This window comes from Aspergillus melleus (genome assembly GCF_016097325.1).
Source record: "Aspergillus melleus strain CBS 546.65 chromosome Unknown contig5, whole genome shotgun sequence".
NCBI lineage: Eukaryota > Fungi > Ascomycota > Eurotiomycetes > Eurotiales > Aspergillaceae > Aspergillus > Aspergillus melleus.
The window spans coordinates 2,078,238-2,096,944 of NW_025763374.1; the positions used below are offsets into that span (position 1 = coordinate 2,078,238).

General features: G+C 48.7%; 7 protein-coding genes across 7 annotated transcripts; 4 read left to right on the forward strand and 3 right to left on the reverse strand.

Annotated features, from left to right (window-relative positions):
* Window positions 1–345: 345 nt before the first annotated feature.
* LDX57_009136 (uncharacterized protein) lies at window positions 346–702 on the forward strand (the record flags this gene model as incomplete). Its single annotated transcript, XM_046090856.1, has 1 exon — window positions 346–702. One exon carries the CDS (start codon window positions 346–348, stop codon window positions 700–702), a length of 357 nt encoding a protein of 118 aa, XP_045946831.1.
* A 331-nt stretch (window positions 703–1,033) lies between these two features.
* On the forward strand, window positions 1,034–1,742 carry LDX57_009137 (uncharacterized protein; the record flags this gene model as incomplete). Its single annotated transcript, XM_046090857.1, has 1 exon — window positions 1,034–1,742. The coding sequence occupies exon 1, from the start codon at window positions 1,248–1,250 to the stop codon at window positions 1,740–1,742; it is 495 nt and encodes a 164-aa protein (XP_045946832.1). The 5' UTR covers window positions 1,034–1,247.
* Window positions 1,743–3,850: 2,108 nt separating this feature from the next.
* Window positions 3,851–5,290, reverse strand: LDX57_009138 (uncharacterized protein). The gene is made up of 3 exons (XM_046090858.1): window positions 5,119–5,290; window positions 4,829–5,026; window positions 3,851–4,772 (listed from the first exon to the last, which is right to left on the reverse strand). The coding sequence occupies exons 2-3, from the start codon at window positions 4,919–4,921 to the stop codon at window positions 4,017–4,019; spliced, it is 849 nt and encodes a 282-aa protein (XP_045946833.1). The 5' UTR covers window positions 4,922–5,026; window positions 5,119–5,290; the 3' UTR covers window positions 3,851–4,016.
* Window positions 5,291–10,329: 5,039 nt separating this feature from the next.
* LDX57_009139 (uncharacterized protein) lies at window positions 10,330–10,833 on the forward strand (the record flags this gene model as incomplete). The annotated part of the gene is made up of 3 exons (XM_046090859.1): window positions 10,330–10,421; window positions 10,499–10,530; window positions 10,670–10,833. 3 exons carry the CDS (start codon window positions 10,330–10,332, stop codon window positions 10,831–10,833), a joined length of 288 nt encoding a protein of 95 aa, XP_045946834.1.
* Window positions 10,834–11,895: 1,062 nt separating this feature from the next.
* Window positions 11,896–13,125, reverse strand: LDX57_009140 (uncharacterized protein; the record flags this gene model as incomplete). The annotated part of the gene is made up of 7 exons (XM_046090860.1): window positions 11,896–11,996; window positions 12,115–12,193; window positions 12,257–12,404; window positions 12,492–12,620; window positions 12,699–12,776; window positions 12,866–13,067; window positions 13,116–13,125. 7 exons carry the CDS (start codon window positions 13,123–13,125, stop codon window positions 11,896–11,898), a joined length of 747 nt encoding a protein of 248 aa, XP_045946835.1.
* An 894-nt stretch (window positions 13,126–14,019) lies between these two features.
* Window positions 14,020–14,833, reverse strand: LDX57_009141 (uncharacterized protein; the record flags this gene model as incomplete). Its single annotated transcript, XM_046090861.1, has 6 exons — window positions 14,020–14,102; window positions 14,177–14,205; window positions 14,329–14,401; window positions 14,454–14,523; window positions 14,613–14,646; window positions 14,736–14,833. 6 exons carry the CDS (start codon window positions 14,831–14,833, stop codon window positions 14,020–14,022), a joined length of 387 nt encoding a protein of 128 aa, XP_045946836.1.
* A 1,929-nt stretch (window positions 14,834–16,762) lies between these two features.
* On the forward strand, window positions 16,763–18,593 carry LDX57_009142 (putative flavin containing polyamine oxidase; the record flags this gene model as incomplete). The annotated part of the gene is made up of 6 exons (XM_046090862.1): window positions 16,763–16,783; window positions 16,840–16,977; window positions 17,025–17,052; window positions 17,102–17,121; window positions 17,176–17,428; window positions 17,500–18,593. The coding sequence occupies 6 exons, from the start codon at window positions 16,763–16,765 to the stop codon at window positions 18,591–18,593; spliced, it is 1,554 nt and encodes a 517-aa protein (XP_045946837.1).
* Between the last annotated feature and the right edge of the window lie 114 nt (window positions 18,594–18,707).

The following is an 18,707-nucleotide window of genomic DNA, read 5'->3' on the forward strand; positions in this document are numbered from 1 at the left end:
CAGTTCATGGAATGAACATCGCAAACAGACCGGATCATGCGGAGAATACCTGGACCGACCAAGAGACTGGCACAAACTGGCTCAGGGATCTTCTTCCAAACATAGTCCCTTACGCAAGGATCCTGGCATACTGTTACAATGCCAACATCCTGTTTGGGGCATCGGCGGCGGGCATAAAAGAGCAGGCCGAGAACTTGCTGTTGTGTCTATCCAACAGGCGAAAGGTTTGTGGGACCCTACAAAGCAACGTCGTGCGTGGAGATATTTAAGCCTGATTGATTAACGGTCTGAACGCAACACTACCAGGCAGCCCCAGCACGTCCGATAATCTTCATCGCACACAGTATGGGCGGGATTCTGGTGAAAGAGGCCATTGCTACTGCTTACCATGGCGACGAGACCTATGCTTCAATACCGGCGATGACCTACGGGATTTTCTTCTTCGGCGTTCCGCATTACGGCTCCCAGCACGCTTCCTGGGGGCAGACAGCCGCTAAGGTCATCCGCAGTTTCAACAATCAGATCAACGAGTCATTTTTACGAGCCGTCGAGGCGCAGTCGTCGTATAACGATTCGCTCAATGCCAGATTCCGGCCTCTACTGGAGGCGTATAGGTTCTTTACTATCTGCGAGACCATGCGTGAGGTGGTCGGGGGAGTCAATATTGGGTTGGTAAGAATAAACCATGCGCTTATTACCTAAAACGTATGAAGGAATTTGCATCTTTCTAATCCGGCCCAGATCGTCGATAGGAGTTCGGCTGTCCTGAAAGAATGTCCTAAGCAGGTCACGTATTCGCCGAACCGGACACATAGAACTCTGTGCAAGTTCTCTAGCATGGATTCCGAGTGGCTGGAAATCTCAGGCATGTTGAGCAGCACGGCGAATCAAGCTGTCCATTGTGTCTCCTACAGTCCCCTCCCTTCCATGCGCGCGGGGATAATGCATGATCGCCCGTGGAACCTAGAAGGTACGCACCGCCATGATTCTCACCCATGCTTACTCTTCGTATCAGTAGCTAAACAAGCGCACCAGATATTGAAGAAAGACCCAGAATCCCCCTATGCACAGCCATAAATGATGCAGAGAAGTGCCACGAGGTGATAACACAGCATCTGCAGCCCGACGGCAGGCTTTACCGGCGTCAAGGGGAGATCAACCAGCTCAATGGTGAGGTCGTAGCCGCTGTCAACTGGCTATGGCCTTTTGTTATACACATCTTCGGCCTCCCCTTCCTGATCCCAATCATGATAGCCAGTGCTTTCCTTCCAAGCAGAGACGACGTTACAGCAAATGCGGAAAACGCACAGGCGCAAGAGCAACGTATTATGGGCATCGAGAAGGACGTGATTCAGGACCTTGACGAGAACCAATGCTTGGCATTTAACAACATCATGCTGCTAGAGGGTGCTTTGGCATATCAGCCGTTGGAAGGTATGACGGGGCCTACGGCGGATCAGCTAGCTCATGGTAAGAGGTTGCTCGGAACTCTGCACGAGGACGTTGTGCGGATGATCTTGGAAACTCAGCGTCACGACAAGTCATATGTTGAGGCACGGCGAAGGGTTGATCGGATCGAGGATGCGAAGAGGAAGACGAGGGGTAAAACCGATAGTGAATACTGGGCTACTATAGGGGAAGCGGTGCGCGAGGAGCAGAGGTTTCAGGAGCGGATGAGGATTGAGGGTATTCCCCAACCGGTGCAGGGCGAGGGGTGGATTTGCCCATGCGTTATCCTTTGAAGATCGGCATTATTGGTGGTTGCGAGTTGCTCTCATAACGCCGCCAAGTGTAGGTTACTAATTGCTTATGATTGGGATAATCAATAAATTGTTGCAGCAAATCCAATCACAGCTGTCACAAGGGATAGCTTATGAAATGCCACACGCTGCAGGGCCACATGTATATCTAGTTTAGCCTAGTTCTGAGGTTAAGGTTCAGAAAACAATCTGTCATTGACCAGGGTAGAAGGACATTTCGGGCGTCTCAGTATTTATAGGGTTACGGTTTAAAGAAGAAGTTATCTTGCACACCGTATCCGTCATCTCAGACTCATACTTTGCAAGTGGTGACGAGACGATGCGGTCAATAGACGGGATAGGCAGACCTATTTCGACCGCCTTCTGAACAGTCGCTCCTTCTTGATATACGACAGTGAGTGATACCAACATGAAACTCTTCCAGTATTATCCCTGGATAACGAAACCATCTTGTAACTCAAAGCGCTAAATCCTCTATCCTCAGCCAGACACTGTTATCGCATCCGAGCCCCCACAGAAGCCAACCAAGCAAGCAAAACCAGAACCCCCCCTTCCTGTTCGCCAGTCAAACCGTTCCCGTCGTCATTAATGCCCTATCGTCCACAGCGAAGAACAAATGGAAGAAGAAAGCCCTGATTGCTGGGCCTGTGGTGAGTCCAGGGCGAATAAAGTCCGTGTTATCTCGAATGGAGACAACGCTGTAAGTGATGTGATGTTTCAACGTTAACCTCTATCCACACCAGATCTGTGCAGCTAGTGCTAACTTTTCTTTGTCTTTTTTTATCTTATTCCTCGACTTAGCTCTCCTTCCTCAAAGCCAAAGGCCTGATCAATTTTGACACGTTCTCGTGGAGTAGGAATTCCGTGCCGTTATGTCCCACCTGCCACGAAGGCTTCAACGATTCAACTGATCCACATTTCGCTTTTTGGCCCGAAGATCTGGATTTCTTTATTCGGTTTGAGATGCGCGATAGGGCGCGCAGAAGACGTCTACCACTACAGTCCCAACCAGCATCAGGCGCACAAAACGAGGAGAGAAAACGCAGGGTACCCACGACTAACCAGTACAGGATGCATATGCACCGGAAGAAAACCATCGAGGGAGACGGGAAGAGCTGGGGTACATACTATCATATTTCTCTAGTGGACAGCTGGAGATCGCGTATCGTCAAAAACTCACCGATCAAGGAATGGGGCGGTGCTCCGTTCGCGGCGCTTAGGAGGGCGATTCGGATACTTGGATGTCCGAGAAGCGCAAGGATTCCCAGAGATGTGATTGAGAAACTTCAAATCCTTCGGGATTTGTACTATGGGGATGAGGATATGGAGGCGCAGCTTGAAGTGGAGAAGAGATATGGGCTGGATCCGTTTGCGGAGGCAGATGATGATATTGATAATTTGGCTGAATCTGGGGACGATGAAGGTGATAACGATGATGATGACGACGAGGAGGGGTCGGCTCCGCCAAAGAAGAGAAGGAAGATAGTCCATTTGGGGCGGCGGTCAGAGACGTCCAGCGAGGTTAGCTTTGATTATACTAATTGGACCTGGAGGAAATACGGTCCTGAATCCTCGTCTGAGAACAACAGATTAAAATATTTGTCGTCACCGTGGACACCGGGTCTAGTGTGAGTTTGCTATGGATAGGTGTTTGGTGTTTGACTCTTATGATGCTTTGTGCTTTTAAAGTATTTATATACTCCGGTTGAAGAGCCAATGTTGATCACAGCAGACAGACAGTTTCCTGTAATGCTTTCTCTCTCCCCTTCATGGATCTATGCACCCATACGGTATTCGCTGTAGCCGCCTTATTGAATATGATTAAGTGTATAAAAAGAAATTTAAAAAAATGATTTGGTAGTTATAGACTTTCTAATTTTTCAATCTATTAATTAAATCTATAATATTAAAAATCTCAGACTTTATTCATTCACTATCTTTAGTTTTATATTATTTTTAGTACATAAAATATTTGATATATTTTTACACAAAATCAGCAAATCTAATATACTCAATTTTGATGATTACTGCGGCACGCCCAGTCCCTGCAAAACGCCAATATTGAATTGATTTGAGTGGATGACTTCTTAGCTGGGTGAAAATACTTGATTACCATCTACAAACCCTATTATGCTTGACAATATCAATGTCGAAATCTCCAGTCTTTATGAGTGGGAATGGTATAAAGCTAAGTATATACTCTCTAAGAGCTACAAGAACACCAAAAACCAAAACACATACCGGCCATAACTAACCCTACAATGGGCGCGGTCCAAGAAGTTCAGGAACAGAAAATTGCTTCCGTTTGTCCTCGGACGAGGACTCGGGACCGAAGTCCCAGCTCCAATTGTAATAGTCGAATTTGGCGTCTGCCTGACGCCGCGGGGTTCTCCGCTTTGCTGGCGGGACCCATTCTTCTTCCTCATCATCCTCGTCTTCTTCGCCTTCCTCCTCCTCTTCTTCGATAAGATCGATATCATCATCTGGCTCCTCGAACGGGTCTAGCCCGTGTTTTTTCTCAACTTCAGCCTCTTCATCTTCGGGCCCGTAATAGAGGTCCTGTAGAATCCGTAGTTTTTCGATGACATTGGGAGGAAACCTGAAGCTTCGGGGGCTTCCGATGGCCCCAATAGCCCTTCGTAGGGCCGCCATAGGGGACCCGCTCCATGCCTTAGTTGGCTCGTCTTTAATGAACATGCTCAACTTGCTGTCGTTGAGATAGACGCGTTGATACATTCCCCATCCTTCTTTATCGGTCCCCTTCTGGTGGAACTGGTACTGTCTAGCGGTGGGTACTCTCCGCTGTCGCTGCTCAGTCGGGGGGAGGCGTCGTCGTCGGGCTCTATCTCGCAACTCGAACCGGATAAAGAAATCAAGGTCTACAGGCCAGAACGTAAAACCGGGATCCCAACCGTCATCGTAGAGCCTGTGGCACACCGGGCACAGTGCCATGGCATTTTGGGTAGAGGTAACATCGAAATTGATCAAGCCTTTGGCTTGAAGAACATCGAACTAAAAACACAATTAGGGCTTTTTAGACAAACCTAGGATTAGAATTTGGCACATACAGCGCTGTCTTCCTTGGCAATGATATGAGCGATATCCACTACTTCTAACCCGCAGGCCCAGCATCTTTTCTCGTTCTCCAGCCTCACCTTCATCTTCACGTTTGGCGAGAATGCCGACGGGGAGCGGGAATCGGTGGTGAGGGTGCTCTTCTTGTCTTTGCCTTTGCCTTTGGCTGGCTTGACCTGTCGCTGGGGCTTCTTGGGGCCCATTCTGTCAGCTTTCTTTTTCGCGATAACTTTGTTCGACACGAGGGCATATAGGGCTTGGGTTCGATGATGGGCAAACTCACCTAGAATGATTTTGGCGCCTAAAACAACCTGTTTCTATCCGCTTTGGTTTATCTTCGAGAAGGAGCAACCGTGATGACTGCGGTATACACACAAATGGCAGAATATTTGGTGAGTCAGGCGGAGTTATGTTCTGCTATCTGACGTAGGCTTATGCCTGTACGTATTTCTTACTATATCGGTTCGTCATCGCCCGGAACTGACGGCCGGGAGCAGCTTTCCAATGTGATTGATCCTCGGCTCCCCGAACGATGTCTATGAAGTTTCAGTAGGTTGAATAGATGATTGTTAGATTTGGTATGAAGAGGTTCCTATAGCCTATTTGTAATAGCCTTTCACAGGTAGCCTATGGTGAGGAACAAAAGAATTTTAGATTGGGCTTCGGGATAGGTAGCACTGTTGCTATTAGGTCTGTAGAATTTCGCGCATTGAGGGTGGCTTTATCTACAGTAGATCAGATCCTAACCGAGTAAGTCAGGAAGTTCCGTTTTCCGGATCGGCTGCATTTTGCCGTGAGCTAGCGACGCATACGCATGAGATTTTGCTGCGCTGTGCCACGCATCATGCAGGAGCGGCTAGTAAACTCCCGTCGGAGCTATTATTAGGAATGTTTGCAACCATGTACGTCTACCCGGCCATAATCAGTATCAATAACGTCTACTCAAGTGCTCGTCTCCAAGTCCTGACCATCTCATATTGCTAGCGACAGCATCCAAGATAGTCGTGGGATGTTATCGGCACCACAGAAGAGCAGTACAAGTAATACGATTTTAAACTATGTTGTAAAGAAGCCGTTGGTTAGGCGAGCCTAGGTAATGAGATGCTCTGTCCTAGTCTTATGGATGAAGACATTCGAAGCTTGCTTTCAACACTAGGCTCTAGCTATATATATCTAAAGTATAGCAGATTACCATACTTATCAGAGCGGGATAGTTTTTGGCGTTTTGCAGGGACCGGGCGCATCGCAGTGGTCATCGAGATTGAGTCCGTCAGATTTGCTAAATTTTATCTGAGAATCTATCAAATATCTTATATACTAAAAAATATATAAAACTCAAAACAGTCAATGAGTAGAATTTGAGATTCTTAATATTGTAGATTTAATTAATAAATTTAAACGTTAAAAGATCTATAACTAATAAATCATTTTCTTTAAATTATTTTTTATAGACTTATTCGGACTCAACAAGGCCGCTACGGCAAATATCGTATGGATGCATAGATCCATGAAGCAGAAAGAATAAGGATTACAGGGAACTGTTATCGTCAGCGCCTTATAAAATCATAGTACAACCCTGCAGTTACTTGACTTCATGGACGGGACGTATAGCACCCACCATCCTTTTACCGCGTTTACGGCTTTCTCCGGACTAAGGATCGAAGACATGTACCTCGACAAGCTGCGCGACTCCCTGTCTCGAATCAGCCTGACCCATTGCCAGGTCGGCCATGGCTTTTAAACATCCTCCAGCGGGTCTACTTCTGCACGAGGTTCCTGAACTTTAGTAAGACCTGGGAAGACAATCCTGCTTCTCACTAGCCTAACGTTGAATAGGGCCCTCGAAGGTGAGACTGCAATAGTCGACTTGATTATGTGGTGTTCAGCGTCATATTCCGGCGCGACACGACGCCATCCTAGGACATAGGTAATAGGTCGCAGCCCCAATCGAAAACAACGACGGTACTTTTTGTGCCCAGGGTCCATTCCCCAAGGGAGATAACGTTTGTTAGCAACTGGTGTATGGTCTGGTCTGTGCCTCATTCATCATCGGCCGTGCTTGATCCCTTTGGAAGACGATATAATATCGAGATTGTCGATGAGTGTTCGTCTGATTTGTCGATGAGAGGATAGGAGAATTCTTTTGCCCGGTGTAAGGCACAAGATTACTCCGTATATTCTGGCTTTCAGCCGCGAAAGCGAAAATGATCTGAATACACGGATATACTGCTTTGGGCGCCCTTGGGTCAACAAGTATAGTTGGAAAAGCTTCGTGGGGCCGAGAAAAGGGCTGAATCTCAATCCTGGGGTCATTATAGGAGGAGGCAAATCGACCATATCTTCAGGCCGGTCTGTATCGTAGCAAGCCTCGTCCACTTCAATAATCCTTATAACATCTAGCTGAGATAATCCAATCTTCCAGGGTATCATAAGTTACCAAGAGACCGACTTAAGAGATTGGGCAAGGTAGCATAACGCAGACCTAACTTCTGTCGGCTTCTCTAGCGATAATGCCCCGATGGTTAACTGGGGTAAATGTGGGCTATATAGTGTTTCTAATCCGACCATGGCTGTTCGCTTTTCTGAAGCGTTCCATAAGACGAAGGACGCCATCCTTGTTCGGGATCCTTGGTTGATCTTTATGTTCCTCTGGAGGTGCCAAGGGCAAACTCCCTGTTTGTATTCCAGGTACACTGGAATACCCTAGGCCAGTATTTGCTCTTTTCCAAGGCAATGAGTCGGTGTTTGGAATTCCAAATTCCTGAATTCCGGCGCAATCCTCGTCAATTTAATATCCAAAAGGTATCGGGTCCAGATGTTGTCAGGTGGTATATCTTCGGCCAAGAATCCCCTCGCATAATGAACCATGGCCAGAGGGCCGACTTACGGGCTTTCTCTGATTTCCCGTAGCCCACGCTCCTATTGCGCTCCTCTTGATGGAATTGCGATGACTGCTTGTTTTTGAGCGTGCCTTATATCTTCTGGAAGGACTTGTACGATTCCCCCATAGGCGGGGAACGGCCCTGAGCCATGCTGTATCAGAGACGACAGGCCGATGTGGCATGGACATCGTGAGTCGAAAGATTCTAACACGACACCCATGTACTCTGGGAGAGGAAGGCTGCCTCGTCCTTTCAATAGCAAAAGTCTTTTCCCGCCAATAGGTGGTCATTTCTTTTCCTGTTCGTGTTTGCGCCTATACAGGCAACAGCCTTTGCTGGGATACTTGCTAGAGCGGCACCGCGCACAAAAATCCTACTGTCCATTGGCGGCCGTTCATTCGAATACAATAAACATTTGTAGTTGTCAGTCATGCTCAGAAGTAGTTATGTTGTGGGTTGCTTGCATTGCCCTCCGCTAGTTGCCCACCCGAAGCTCCTCGCTCTCTGAGCGTCCTTGACTGGACTTATTTCTGAGCAATCTTCGATAGGTCACTCCTATATTCCATTACCATCCCATCAATGGATGAATAGAGAGGTAGAGTCCTTCGGCAAAGAAAGCTATGCTACTGGCTGAAAGTTGGCGCCGCCGACAATGATAGCATGGCGGTTCTCGGTACAACGACCATGGTAAGGTCCACCTGGCGTGTCTGACGAAGACATTAGTTGAGCTGTTATACACAGGGCATTATGGCAAGTACCTGGCTTTTCTTTCGCCCGGCTGCAGGGTGCTATTTATGTAACTTCACTCGTTCATGCCATGCCATTTCAAAGGTAGCATTGGCTGGCACAGCAAAACTTTCTCTTCAACTGCTCGCCGAGGGTTGTTTCCATAATACGGCCAATATGGCTCTGATGTGATGATATCCGCTGCGATCCTGTATTGTGGCGGTATCCGTTTCCGGATTTGGCAAGCTTGTCTAGTTTTGACAATGAGTCGTGGTGTGGATCAGTGTATCCATACGTTTGAAAAACACTTGATGGCTCAGGCAGACACCATCTAATCCGAAATTATGACCACATGTTAGCATCATGCGGTTGATACATTTTGGACGATGATGGAGTTACCATCTGACAGGATGCCATAGTTCGATTATCTGATGCAGGTTAGCCACAATTCCACCATAGTATCTGAAGCAGCCACTTACAACCTTTCATGCTGGTCGATTTCTTGTATTGGCATGCCCAGACGACGACGCTTCTCGGCAGGGGTCGGGGTGGTGGGAGCTTCATGATGGGTGGGAGTTGAAGGACCACGCTACTCCTGGTTAGTTCAGACTTAGTAGCAATTGGAATCAAAGCAACCTGCCTTTCTGTTGCCCCGAACAGGGGTGGTGACAGGATTATGATCTCTATGAAAACGTGTTCCGTATCGATCGGCAAACACAGGGGGCAATTGGTTTGGTAGCCCTGTTTACTGGAAGAGGTGATATTGTTCTTCAGTAACGCCTCATGCCTTTTCTTTTGAACATGCTCGAACACACGTCGGCGACGACCTCAACGATTGTCGCATGTCTGTGGTGATTAAAGAAGAGTCGTGCTCTCCCGCGGGATATGAACAAAATCATGTCAGCCGTTGCTCGCTGGCATGAACTCTGGTTAGTCCTTTGTGTGTGGTCTATGCATCTACTGGCCAAAGTGCAGAGCGAGGCAGAACGAGAAATTCTGCCAAAGTGGGATGTATCTCTCTCATGCTTCCGGTGTATGGTCCAACCGTGTTTCTCTACCGGGGCATGGAGGGCTGTAGTCGGTAAACCCCATATGCTAGTGTAAAAGAGCGAATATGTCTCCGTGTCGAACGCTTCGGGTGGAGACTCCGTGGTTTCTAGGCATAGCTTTGCGATCGGCAACGGGCATAGATCGAATCTTCAGGTAGCGGCTTGACCTTCAGCCAGTGATGAAACATCGGATGAAACAACTATAGAAGAGTTACAATAGGCAAACTCTCTAGACCAAGCGTGCTTGAGCCAATGCTTCAGTTGAGCAAAGTAATGGATATGAATCAAGTAGGATTACTAGGATTAGACAGGAAGGAGATGATGTAGATCAGGTCAGATCTCTGGGAGAATATAGAAGATGGAGAGAATCCTTAGCTGAAGCCTATCGAATATACATGGTCCATCACTAGGATGGTAGAATCAAGGGAATCTCCATTTGTTCACTGTTCTATCTTCATGATTCACCCCAGGGTTGCAACGTCGTAGCCACTACGTGAATAACCCCGGAAAAATGGAAGTGGAATTCCCTGTGGGGAACCGACGGAGCAGCGCCAGAATGCCTGAAGAATTAGGGCAGGAACCGACCAAGAGTTGGCTGATGATTACAGACTACGGCGGGGGAGACGATCATCATACGATGGGACCACGCCACGCCCGCCTTGACCTCATCACGTTGTTTTCTCCTCTTTCTCTCCTCTCCCCTGTCCACTCTTATAAATAACCCCCCAATTCAGTCTGGACGGGAGCGACTTTTCATCGACTAGCTCATAATTCAAACTGCACTACACTACACTACCTTCGATTTATACCACCACATACATTATCCCTTCCGAAAGAATGCAACTGTCCGCAACTCCGCCATCGACTCCTCCGCGCCCGGCCGCCTTCAACAAACGTCCTTTCTTCATCCCTGCGAAGCCGTCTAAATGGTACGTATTTTCTCATTTTGTTCCTGATCTATCGGAGAAATCTCAGGAGAGATCCAATCATACTGACCCTGAACCAGGTATCTCCCTGCCATGGCCGTTATCGCACTCGGTAATTCCTCCTTTCTTTCTCCTTTTCCCCGGATCTCCTTCCCCAACTTGATGACATCATCATTTTGTCCGACCACCACCACCATCACCATCAATCCACCATCAGATAATCATCGCATACTAACAATTGCAAATCATAGGATTCGGCGCAGCAAACCTCTACACGAACCAACAGCAACGCCACGAACAAGCCCAAGAAGAATTCGAGCGCCTCCAACGCAACCGCCAACTGATGGACGCCTACGGCGACAAGGACAACCTGCATGATATCGAGCGGGCGCTGGCCGTCTACGAGATCCAGTGAGTCAGCCTAGCCTGTCTGCCTGCCTGTCGGTCCTCCGGTGACGGTGACGGGTTGTCCCTGTCGGCTGGGTGGATGTCTTTTCTTTTGTGAACGGATTTTTTGCAACGGAGTTTAACTGGTGGCGTTCGTGGTTTTTGTTATTAGGATGGTGCTGCTTACGGGGTTATGATTGCCATCGACTATTTTCGTCGTCATTTCGATCGTGATTGAAGGGGTTATTTACGACTGGGTCGTTATTTGCACATACTTTTTGGGGATGATTCGATTCGACTTGCTGGACCGGATCCACATTTTGATCGGGGAATTGATGATTATTTGATTGATTTCGGCTATGGAGTTCGGGAATGGGGATGAATGAATGGGGTTGGTTTTGGGTATATATTCAAGTTCAGCGAATGAATATTTCAATTTAACTTAACTGGATATCCTCGAGTTGATTGCATAATCCATACGTACTATCCTCGTAGAATCTGTCTGCAGAAATCATTCAACAGATCATGCTACAGGATAGGTGGCATCCTCGGTCGGGTAACACTTCGGCATCGGTGCAGTTCACCAAGTCCCCACTCACTGTGCTCCCAGGGGTTACTGCTGGTTGATGAAAGGATAACATGATCACTAGGCGCCGATCGCACTGATCACCCCACAGACGACTGCACTGCCTCCCTCGCTACTCCGTATCCCCTTAGAATGGTGTCTTGGCTTTCGCTGTGGTATTTGTCGCAATCATGAGATTTGGTGGGTCGGTTGTTGGACCGGTTTTTGGTTTCCGAATTCCCTGACTGACCTGGATACAGAATAATGATATCGTCAGAGGGAGGGAGTGATATCATGCTGTGAATTGTTGATGGTGTGGTTAATTTGTTTGATTTGGGGTGTTGAATATTGTCGACGGGAAGGATGAGCTTCCCTTGTATGACTATGGTTAATGTATATCATTCACCAGTTCAAATCGCCCGAGGCCTTTTGGTGGTCGGTTTATGCAAGATATTTGCCTATCCAAATAGATATCTATCTGTCCAAGTGAAAGCAAAAATGAATGAAGATACCCAAACCAGGAAGTTAAACTTCCACCCTCGGTCCCTTGAAATTCCTCCTGCCGTCAACAATCCACTGAACGACCGAGACGATCACGATGATAGCGAACGCGACAATACAATAATCTATCAATCTCATTAGCCAATTGCTACCTTTCCCTCGACCTCCTTCCCACTAAGACGTAGATGGAGGACGGCCGAACGCGACCGGAATAAAGGTAAGATAAGGCAAGGTAATACTCACTCATACTACTCCCCGTCACAGGCCTTTCGGGCGGAAAGAGAAACAGCACCGTAGTCAATGCAATGTATGATAATGAGATCTGTCAACAGTTCAGCTTCATTAACTTCTCGATTGAGTGCACTTGAGTAGGATGGGAAAATACCATATCAATAACCCATCCCAACACGCTTGGCACTTTCCAATACCGATCGGGCAGGATGTTTCGTCCGCGCAGACAGTTCACGGCAATTGGCATTGCGTAGGATAAGTCCAGAGCGACGACTGAGGAAGAGATGATGGCGTTGAAGGCGCTAGTTTGATATTGTTAGCTTTGTTGTCGATATTACATGCATGTCCATGTCCGATAGGCAAGAAAAGAAAGGGAGGGGGCTGTCTACCTTGTAGACCCTAGATAAATACACCCAAAAATCACAACCACAATGGCTGTCAATCCGAGCGCGTTGACCGGTAGTCCGAGTTTAGGATGTACGTGCGCGAAGAATCGCGATGCTGGGAGGCCGCCGTCGCTGTTTCCCATGAGCATCATTCCGGCCGATATCTTTTCAGTTTCATAGATGACTTTGCTGGGGATGGGCGAAACATACCGAGCAAATGCGAATATCATGCGACTACTCGTCGTCATGACGCTGAGAGTTGCAAAGGCAAGACAGACGAGCGGGAGCCTGTACGTGCGTATACATCAGTCAGATCATTCTTGGATTTCAATGAAACCATCAGATACCCATCCGGGTATCCGCGGAGGGAAACATACATAAGAAGACAAATAGCCCCCGCCGTGTTCTTCGTCGCGTGCAGGAATATCTGCAGTAACGGGCCCGCGCTAGAATTGATCACCTCGTCGATATCGCCTGCCACGAAGAGCAGTACGATGAGAAAGACGGCACCGGTAAAGGTACCGATGCCGACGCAGGAGACCATGATCTTGGGGCCTCGGATAGAGGGTTGAGGGACTTCTGTTGGTTGTTAGTAGAAGCATGACTGATGGGTGGGGGTAAGGGTACCTTCGATCATGTGGGCTACGGCGTCCTGTTGATTCATTAGTTGGGATATTCTAAGTGTTCGGGTGTTGATCATACAAAGGCAGTTACTCCTAAGCCTCCTTGAAGAAGCTGTGGTTGTCAGCATGTCGGTCATAGTATGTTTTCAAGGAGATTGGTGAAATACCCCCAACAACCAAGCGACACCGTCCGGCCCTATCTCATCAGCGATATCCCTCATCATGGAGAGAAGAACTTACATCCCGTCTGGTTGACAAAGTCACAGAAGACGAAACTACTCCGTCAGCCAACTCTCAGCCAGTCATTCCGAGATCAACTCACTAAGCAGAGCTGTAGTCCGGCGAGGCACACGCCAGCACGGTGATCGAAACCAACACGAACCCACCAATTGACCAAGTGACTAAACCAATCAATCAGCCTCGGTCGCCTCACACTCACAACAAGAACATACAAGCCCCGCGATAAATCACCGGCAAGACCGAATTCATAAACGCGTTGATCACAAACGCAAGGATCGTGTACCCGACATAGATCAAAAACTGCTGCCAGCGCTGCCACACGAAGCCCTAGATATTACCCCAATCAAAAAGTCAGCACATACAGAGAATCCAGAACATGCACACGGCATGACACTCTCCCTCGCAACACGCAGGCACACCCGGCAAACCCACCGGATAAACCGCCGACACGATCCCGGCAATCAACTGACTCGACAGCAGCGCATTGGTGGCAACCAGGGCAATCTGCAGACATCCATGTCGCATCGGTCAGTTTTTCGTTCTGTCTATATGTCATCCTGCAGATTGGCCAGGTTCATAGAAGGCTTTGTTCTCATACCCATCCGGCAACATTAATCCATCCCGTTACCCAGGACAGAATCGGCACCCACTGGGGCCAGGATACTTTGCTATGCAGTTAGTCTTGGCAGCTTCAAGAGGATAGGATAGGATAGAATGGATGGAATAAGGCGAGCGTCATGCCACATACCAACTGCAGGGCATCCAGTTAGTTTCTCCGCTCATTCAAGAGACAGCGCATGTAAGGGGCGCGACCAGAAAACTTACCAGCCACCCAATGATACTGACCACCCGCCCTGCAACGGAATGTGCGAGATCAGAACCATCGTCCAGAAAGAGAGGTCGTAATGTGATACGGATGGCGCCAATAGTTCGTTTTTGCTTTTCCTGGGGCTCGGCAGAGGAGAAGACGAACTCACGTTGGATAGGCCGATAGGAACTCGGCCAGTGAAGCCGCAATGCACAGATTGCATGTTCCGGCCGTGACCAGGCCTAGAAGAACATCAGTAAAGTCCCAGCCAACCAGTAACGAAAGTAGACTCACCCCAGATAACACTGGTACTCCCCCCGGACGTCAAACTAATCGAAAGGCTCGCCGAAAGAGCAGTCCACGACTTCATGAAATCCGCCTATTAGTCCAATTCCAAGACCGCGGGGCGCCACGGAACTTGCCGAGCTGATCTAGGTAGATGATCTCACTCACATTCAACACGGCAAAAGCCAAGCCCAGCATCGAGCTGCAGCGCATCGCATGGCATTAGACAAACATTCCTTCCTCCCCTCTTCTTCACCGACGAGCACGCAATGGGGAATAAAGGCAACATACAGAGTGGAAAAGTTCCGTTGCAGTTCGGCCTTGTGGCCCATACGAGCCAGCTGGGCGTCGTCTTCCGGGACATCGTGGTGTTTATCGAGATCGATCATGTCGAATGGGGATTTTCATGTAAAATATCAGGCAAAACAAAGAAGACGGGTCGGTTCGCGGACAAGATTCAATCACAATTACTTATAAGTCGATATGAAGCCGATCCCTTGATGAGCGATGCGGAGAAGGCAAAGCCGCCAAGATGCATGCGGAATGTCCATGCGGGGGAAGGATTACTAGTACTAGCACTAGCCCTATCTTCTTCACTGAGATTGTCGACAGTAGTCTCGCTAGCTTATCTACAGTAAATGCTGGGATTACTATTAACTAAATTGATTGAATGAATAGGTCGCCGCTTTTTGCGGGATGGCTACGCGCCGATCGTGGAGAGAGTGACCGAGTGCGTGTGCGAGTCATGGCGGTGGTTGATTACCCTTTTCAGAATATGACAGTAAACTTGCTTGTTGTTCTTTCTCCCGTTTTCTTTGATCTCACTGGCTCAGAAAGCGAAGAAACCGGATATCTTCAATGAAGCGAACAACCATCAAGCCAGGGCATATCTAAATGTCGGGGGTAGAAAGTACATGTTGAAGCATGCTCCGGTTGAATAAATCTCATCATTCTCGTAGAGCCACATTTCAGCGACTCGAACTGCTCTAAAGTGAAACAAGAAAAGAATGATCGGGCAAGAAAGAAGGGCACGGTACACAATGGCTTCGGCTTATGTCGGCGATTATGCTTCACGTTCGGACTACGTAGTCGCGGAGAGATACATGTGACTCCGTATTCTCAGCCACCTAATAAGGGGATGGGTTTCACAAATAGACGTTCTCAGGCAGGAGACGCTGCTTACACATTGTCCTACTTGATCTTGAACAGAAATGAAAGCGGCTCTGACATTCATGCTTCTTCTTGTCGTGTCCGATAGAAGTTACAAATTTAGGATCTAATAAATTGATTGATGAATGCCGTCTATCGTCAATTTTTTAATAGGTGTATTTACTCTGTCATAAACGGTCACAGCGCTACAGTATGCAATCCAAGTTTTGCATGTAACTGATAATGTCGATGCCATACCTATTCAGCCGCTGATCTATGAAACTTGGCAGGAGTACTTGGCGATACCAGCAAATGCGTGCCCCATAAGCGCCCGTGAGTGCCCCCAGCCAATCCAGGCTCTGTTAAAGCAGCGCCTCTCCTCCAAGAAACACAGTTAAATTCCCATTCGGACACACCTTATCAACCCCTTGCTGACAGACTGACCGCCAGGACCTACCGATCCGGTGATTAGTCGCGCGCATGCCAAGCGAGCTCCACCGATCACAAGCCCGCCTCACTTGGGCAGGTGGAACGCCTCAGTCCTGCATGATCCGGATCCCTGACGATGATAGGGAGGAAGAGCTGTTCGACCGGATCTCCGGTGTTTTCCACTTCCGCGAGCTGTCGTGTCGGGGTTGTTTTATCTCCTGTTTTTCTGTTGGCTGCGCATGTCGGCGGATTTCGTACTCTCCCTTGACTTGTGGACGAACTGACTGGCTGGGTATCTTGGTTCGGGACGGAGTAGACGTGGACTTTTCTTTGTTTATCTACCGGCGTCTGACCCGGGGGAATTTAGCAACTTTCTTTTCTCGGTGTTGTGTTAGACTACTTCTCTTTCTGCCTCGGGTTTTACCTAACCCTGTCTGGTGGTTTGAGGATTATGCTTATATTGACCCTGCTTGAGTGGATCCTTGATTATTCATGATTGTTTCCTGTTGTTATCACTCCGCGTAGAGCAAATATATTCATCCGATATGCATATCCGTCGCTCAATATGCGCGCTTTTAACAACTTCTACTTTGACTATCGAGTTCTCGAGTGCCTATGTCGCTCAGCCTAGGCAGGGCACGGAGAAATGCACACATTCAACTGTGGCAATCTTGTCAGTCGCTCACATTCTGAGACGCTGCGTAGCAATTTAGTTAACGATCCAATATAGGGGAGGCGGGATGGCGGGTGTTGCAGCCGCAGTGAGTCACCTCAAGATTAGATTTGACGTTCTACATCAACTGAAAATGGAATACAGCAAGCGTTACATAACGCCTCCATTACCGATTTCGTCATCCTCGAGTACCGGGATACTCTCGGTGGGAGGGTCTGGCATACGGATTTTGGGGCCGACGAGAACGGGAAGCCTTATGTTGTTGAATTTGGAGCGAACTGGGTAGGGCTTCTACCTGCTCGTGGGATTAGGGAGCTAACAGCAATAAGCTGCAAGGTGTGGGGTCTAATGATACGGGTATGTATCTCCGGATCTATATAGGCCGACGGCTAATACTATCATGCAGAGAATCCCGTCTGGACGCTGGTCAGTTCAACGACCTTTATGCGCAGCAGGGATAACAAGGCTTACGGTCGCTAGGCCCAAAAACATAACCTAAAGAATACGTATTCGAATTACGACAACATTCGCACGTACGATGAAACCGGCTATACAGACTACCGGGACATATTGGCAGAGTATACGCATGCCAGCGAGATCGCATCTAAAGAAGCCGGTCGGATTCTATCAGAGAACTTGCAAGACCAAACTGCGCGCAGCGGTCTAGCTCTAGCCGGATGGCGACCTCGCAAAGATGATATGAAAGCACAAGCCGTGGAGTGGTGGAACTGGGGTATGTAGCCCTAACATTACTTCTCTCTCCCACCCATCCGCAACTACTATATCCAGCTCACAATAATTCAGACTGGGAAGCCGCCTCCTCCCCCGAAACCAGCTCATTCGTCTTCGGCATCGCCGGCGAAAACCTCACCTTCAACCAATTCGGCCCATCCAACCACCTCGTGCTCGACCCCCGGGGTTACAACAGCCTCATCGCCCTCGAAGCATCCACCTTCCTCAGCAGCAGCACCCCTCAAGTTCAAGACCCCCGTCTCCATCTCAGCACACCCATCACCAACATCACGCACTCCCCAGCAGGCGTAACAATCCACACCGCAAACCAAACCTGCCACACGGCCGCCTACGCAATCTGCACCTTCAGTCTGGGCGTCCTCCAGAACTCCGCCGTCCAATTCCACCCCCCGCTCCCGGCCTGGAAACAAACCTCGATCCACAAATTCAACATGAACACCTACACTAAAATTTTCATGCAATTCCCCACCGCCTTCTGGCCCCCAGACAGCGAGTTCCTGCTCTACGCATCTCCAAATACAAGAGGCTACTACCCCGTTTTCCAATCCCTATCTGGCCCCTCATTTCTCCCGAACTCAAATATCCTCTTCGTCACTGTCGTCGACGAGCAGGCGTATCGCGTGGAACGCCAACCGCTAGCCCAAACAAAAGCTGAGATCCTGTCCGTCTTGAGAGAGATGTTTCCCGATAAAGATATCCCGGAGCCAACTGCGTTCGCGTACCCGCGTTGGTCGACCGAGCCGTGGGCGTACGGGAGTTATTCGAATTGGCCCGCCGGCACGACGTTGGAGATGCATCAGAATCTGAGGGCGAATGTGGGGAGGTTGTGGTTTGCTGGGGAGGCGACGAGTGCGCCGTATTTTGGGTTCCTGCACGGGGCGTGGTTTGAGGGGAGGGATGCGGGGTTGGAGGTTGCGGATTTGTTGTTGGGGAGGGAGAAGTGTGAGGAGGAGAAGGGTATGAGAAAGAAGAGGAAGAAGGGGGATGAGGGTGAGGAGAAGGGATGTGGTCAGAGGACGCATTATGAGGTTTTGCATGGCACGACCCCGGCGGAGGCGTACTCGGGTTTGAATGGGTGGCCGGGTGGGTTGGATGTTAGTAGTAGGGCGCAGGATAACGGAGATAGGGAGAGGCAAGATTTGTGAGGAGGATATGGATGGAGTTGGATTTGGTTAGGATTTGGTTGGCGATATGGGACGGATTGAGGTGTTTCATCTGGCTTGGGATCCGATATTAGGGCTTGGGATGGTTATTGGGTT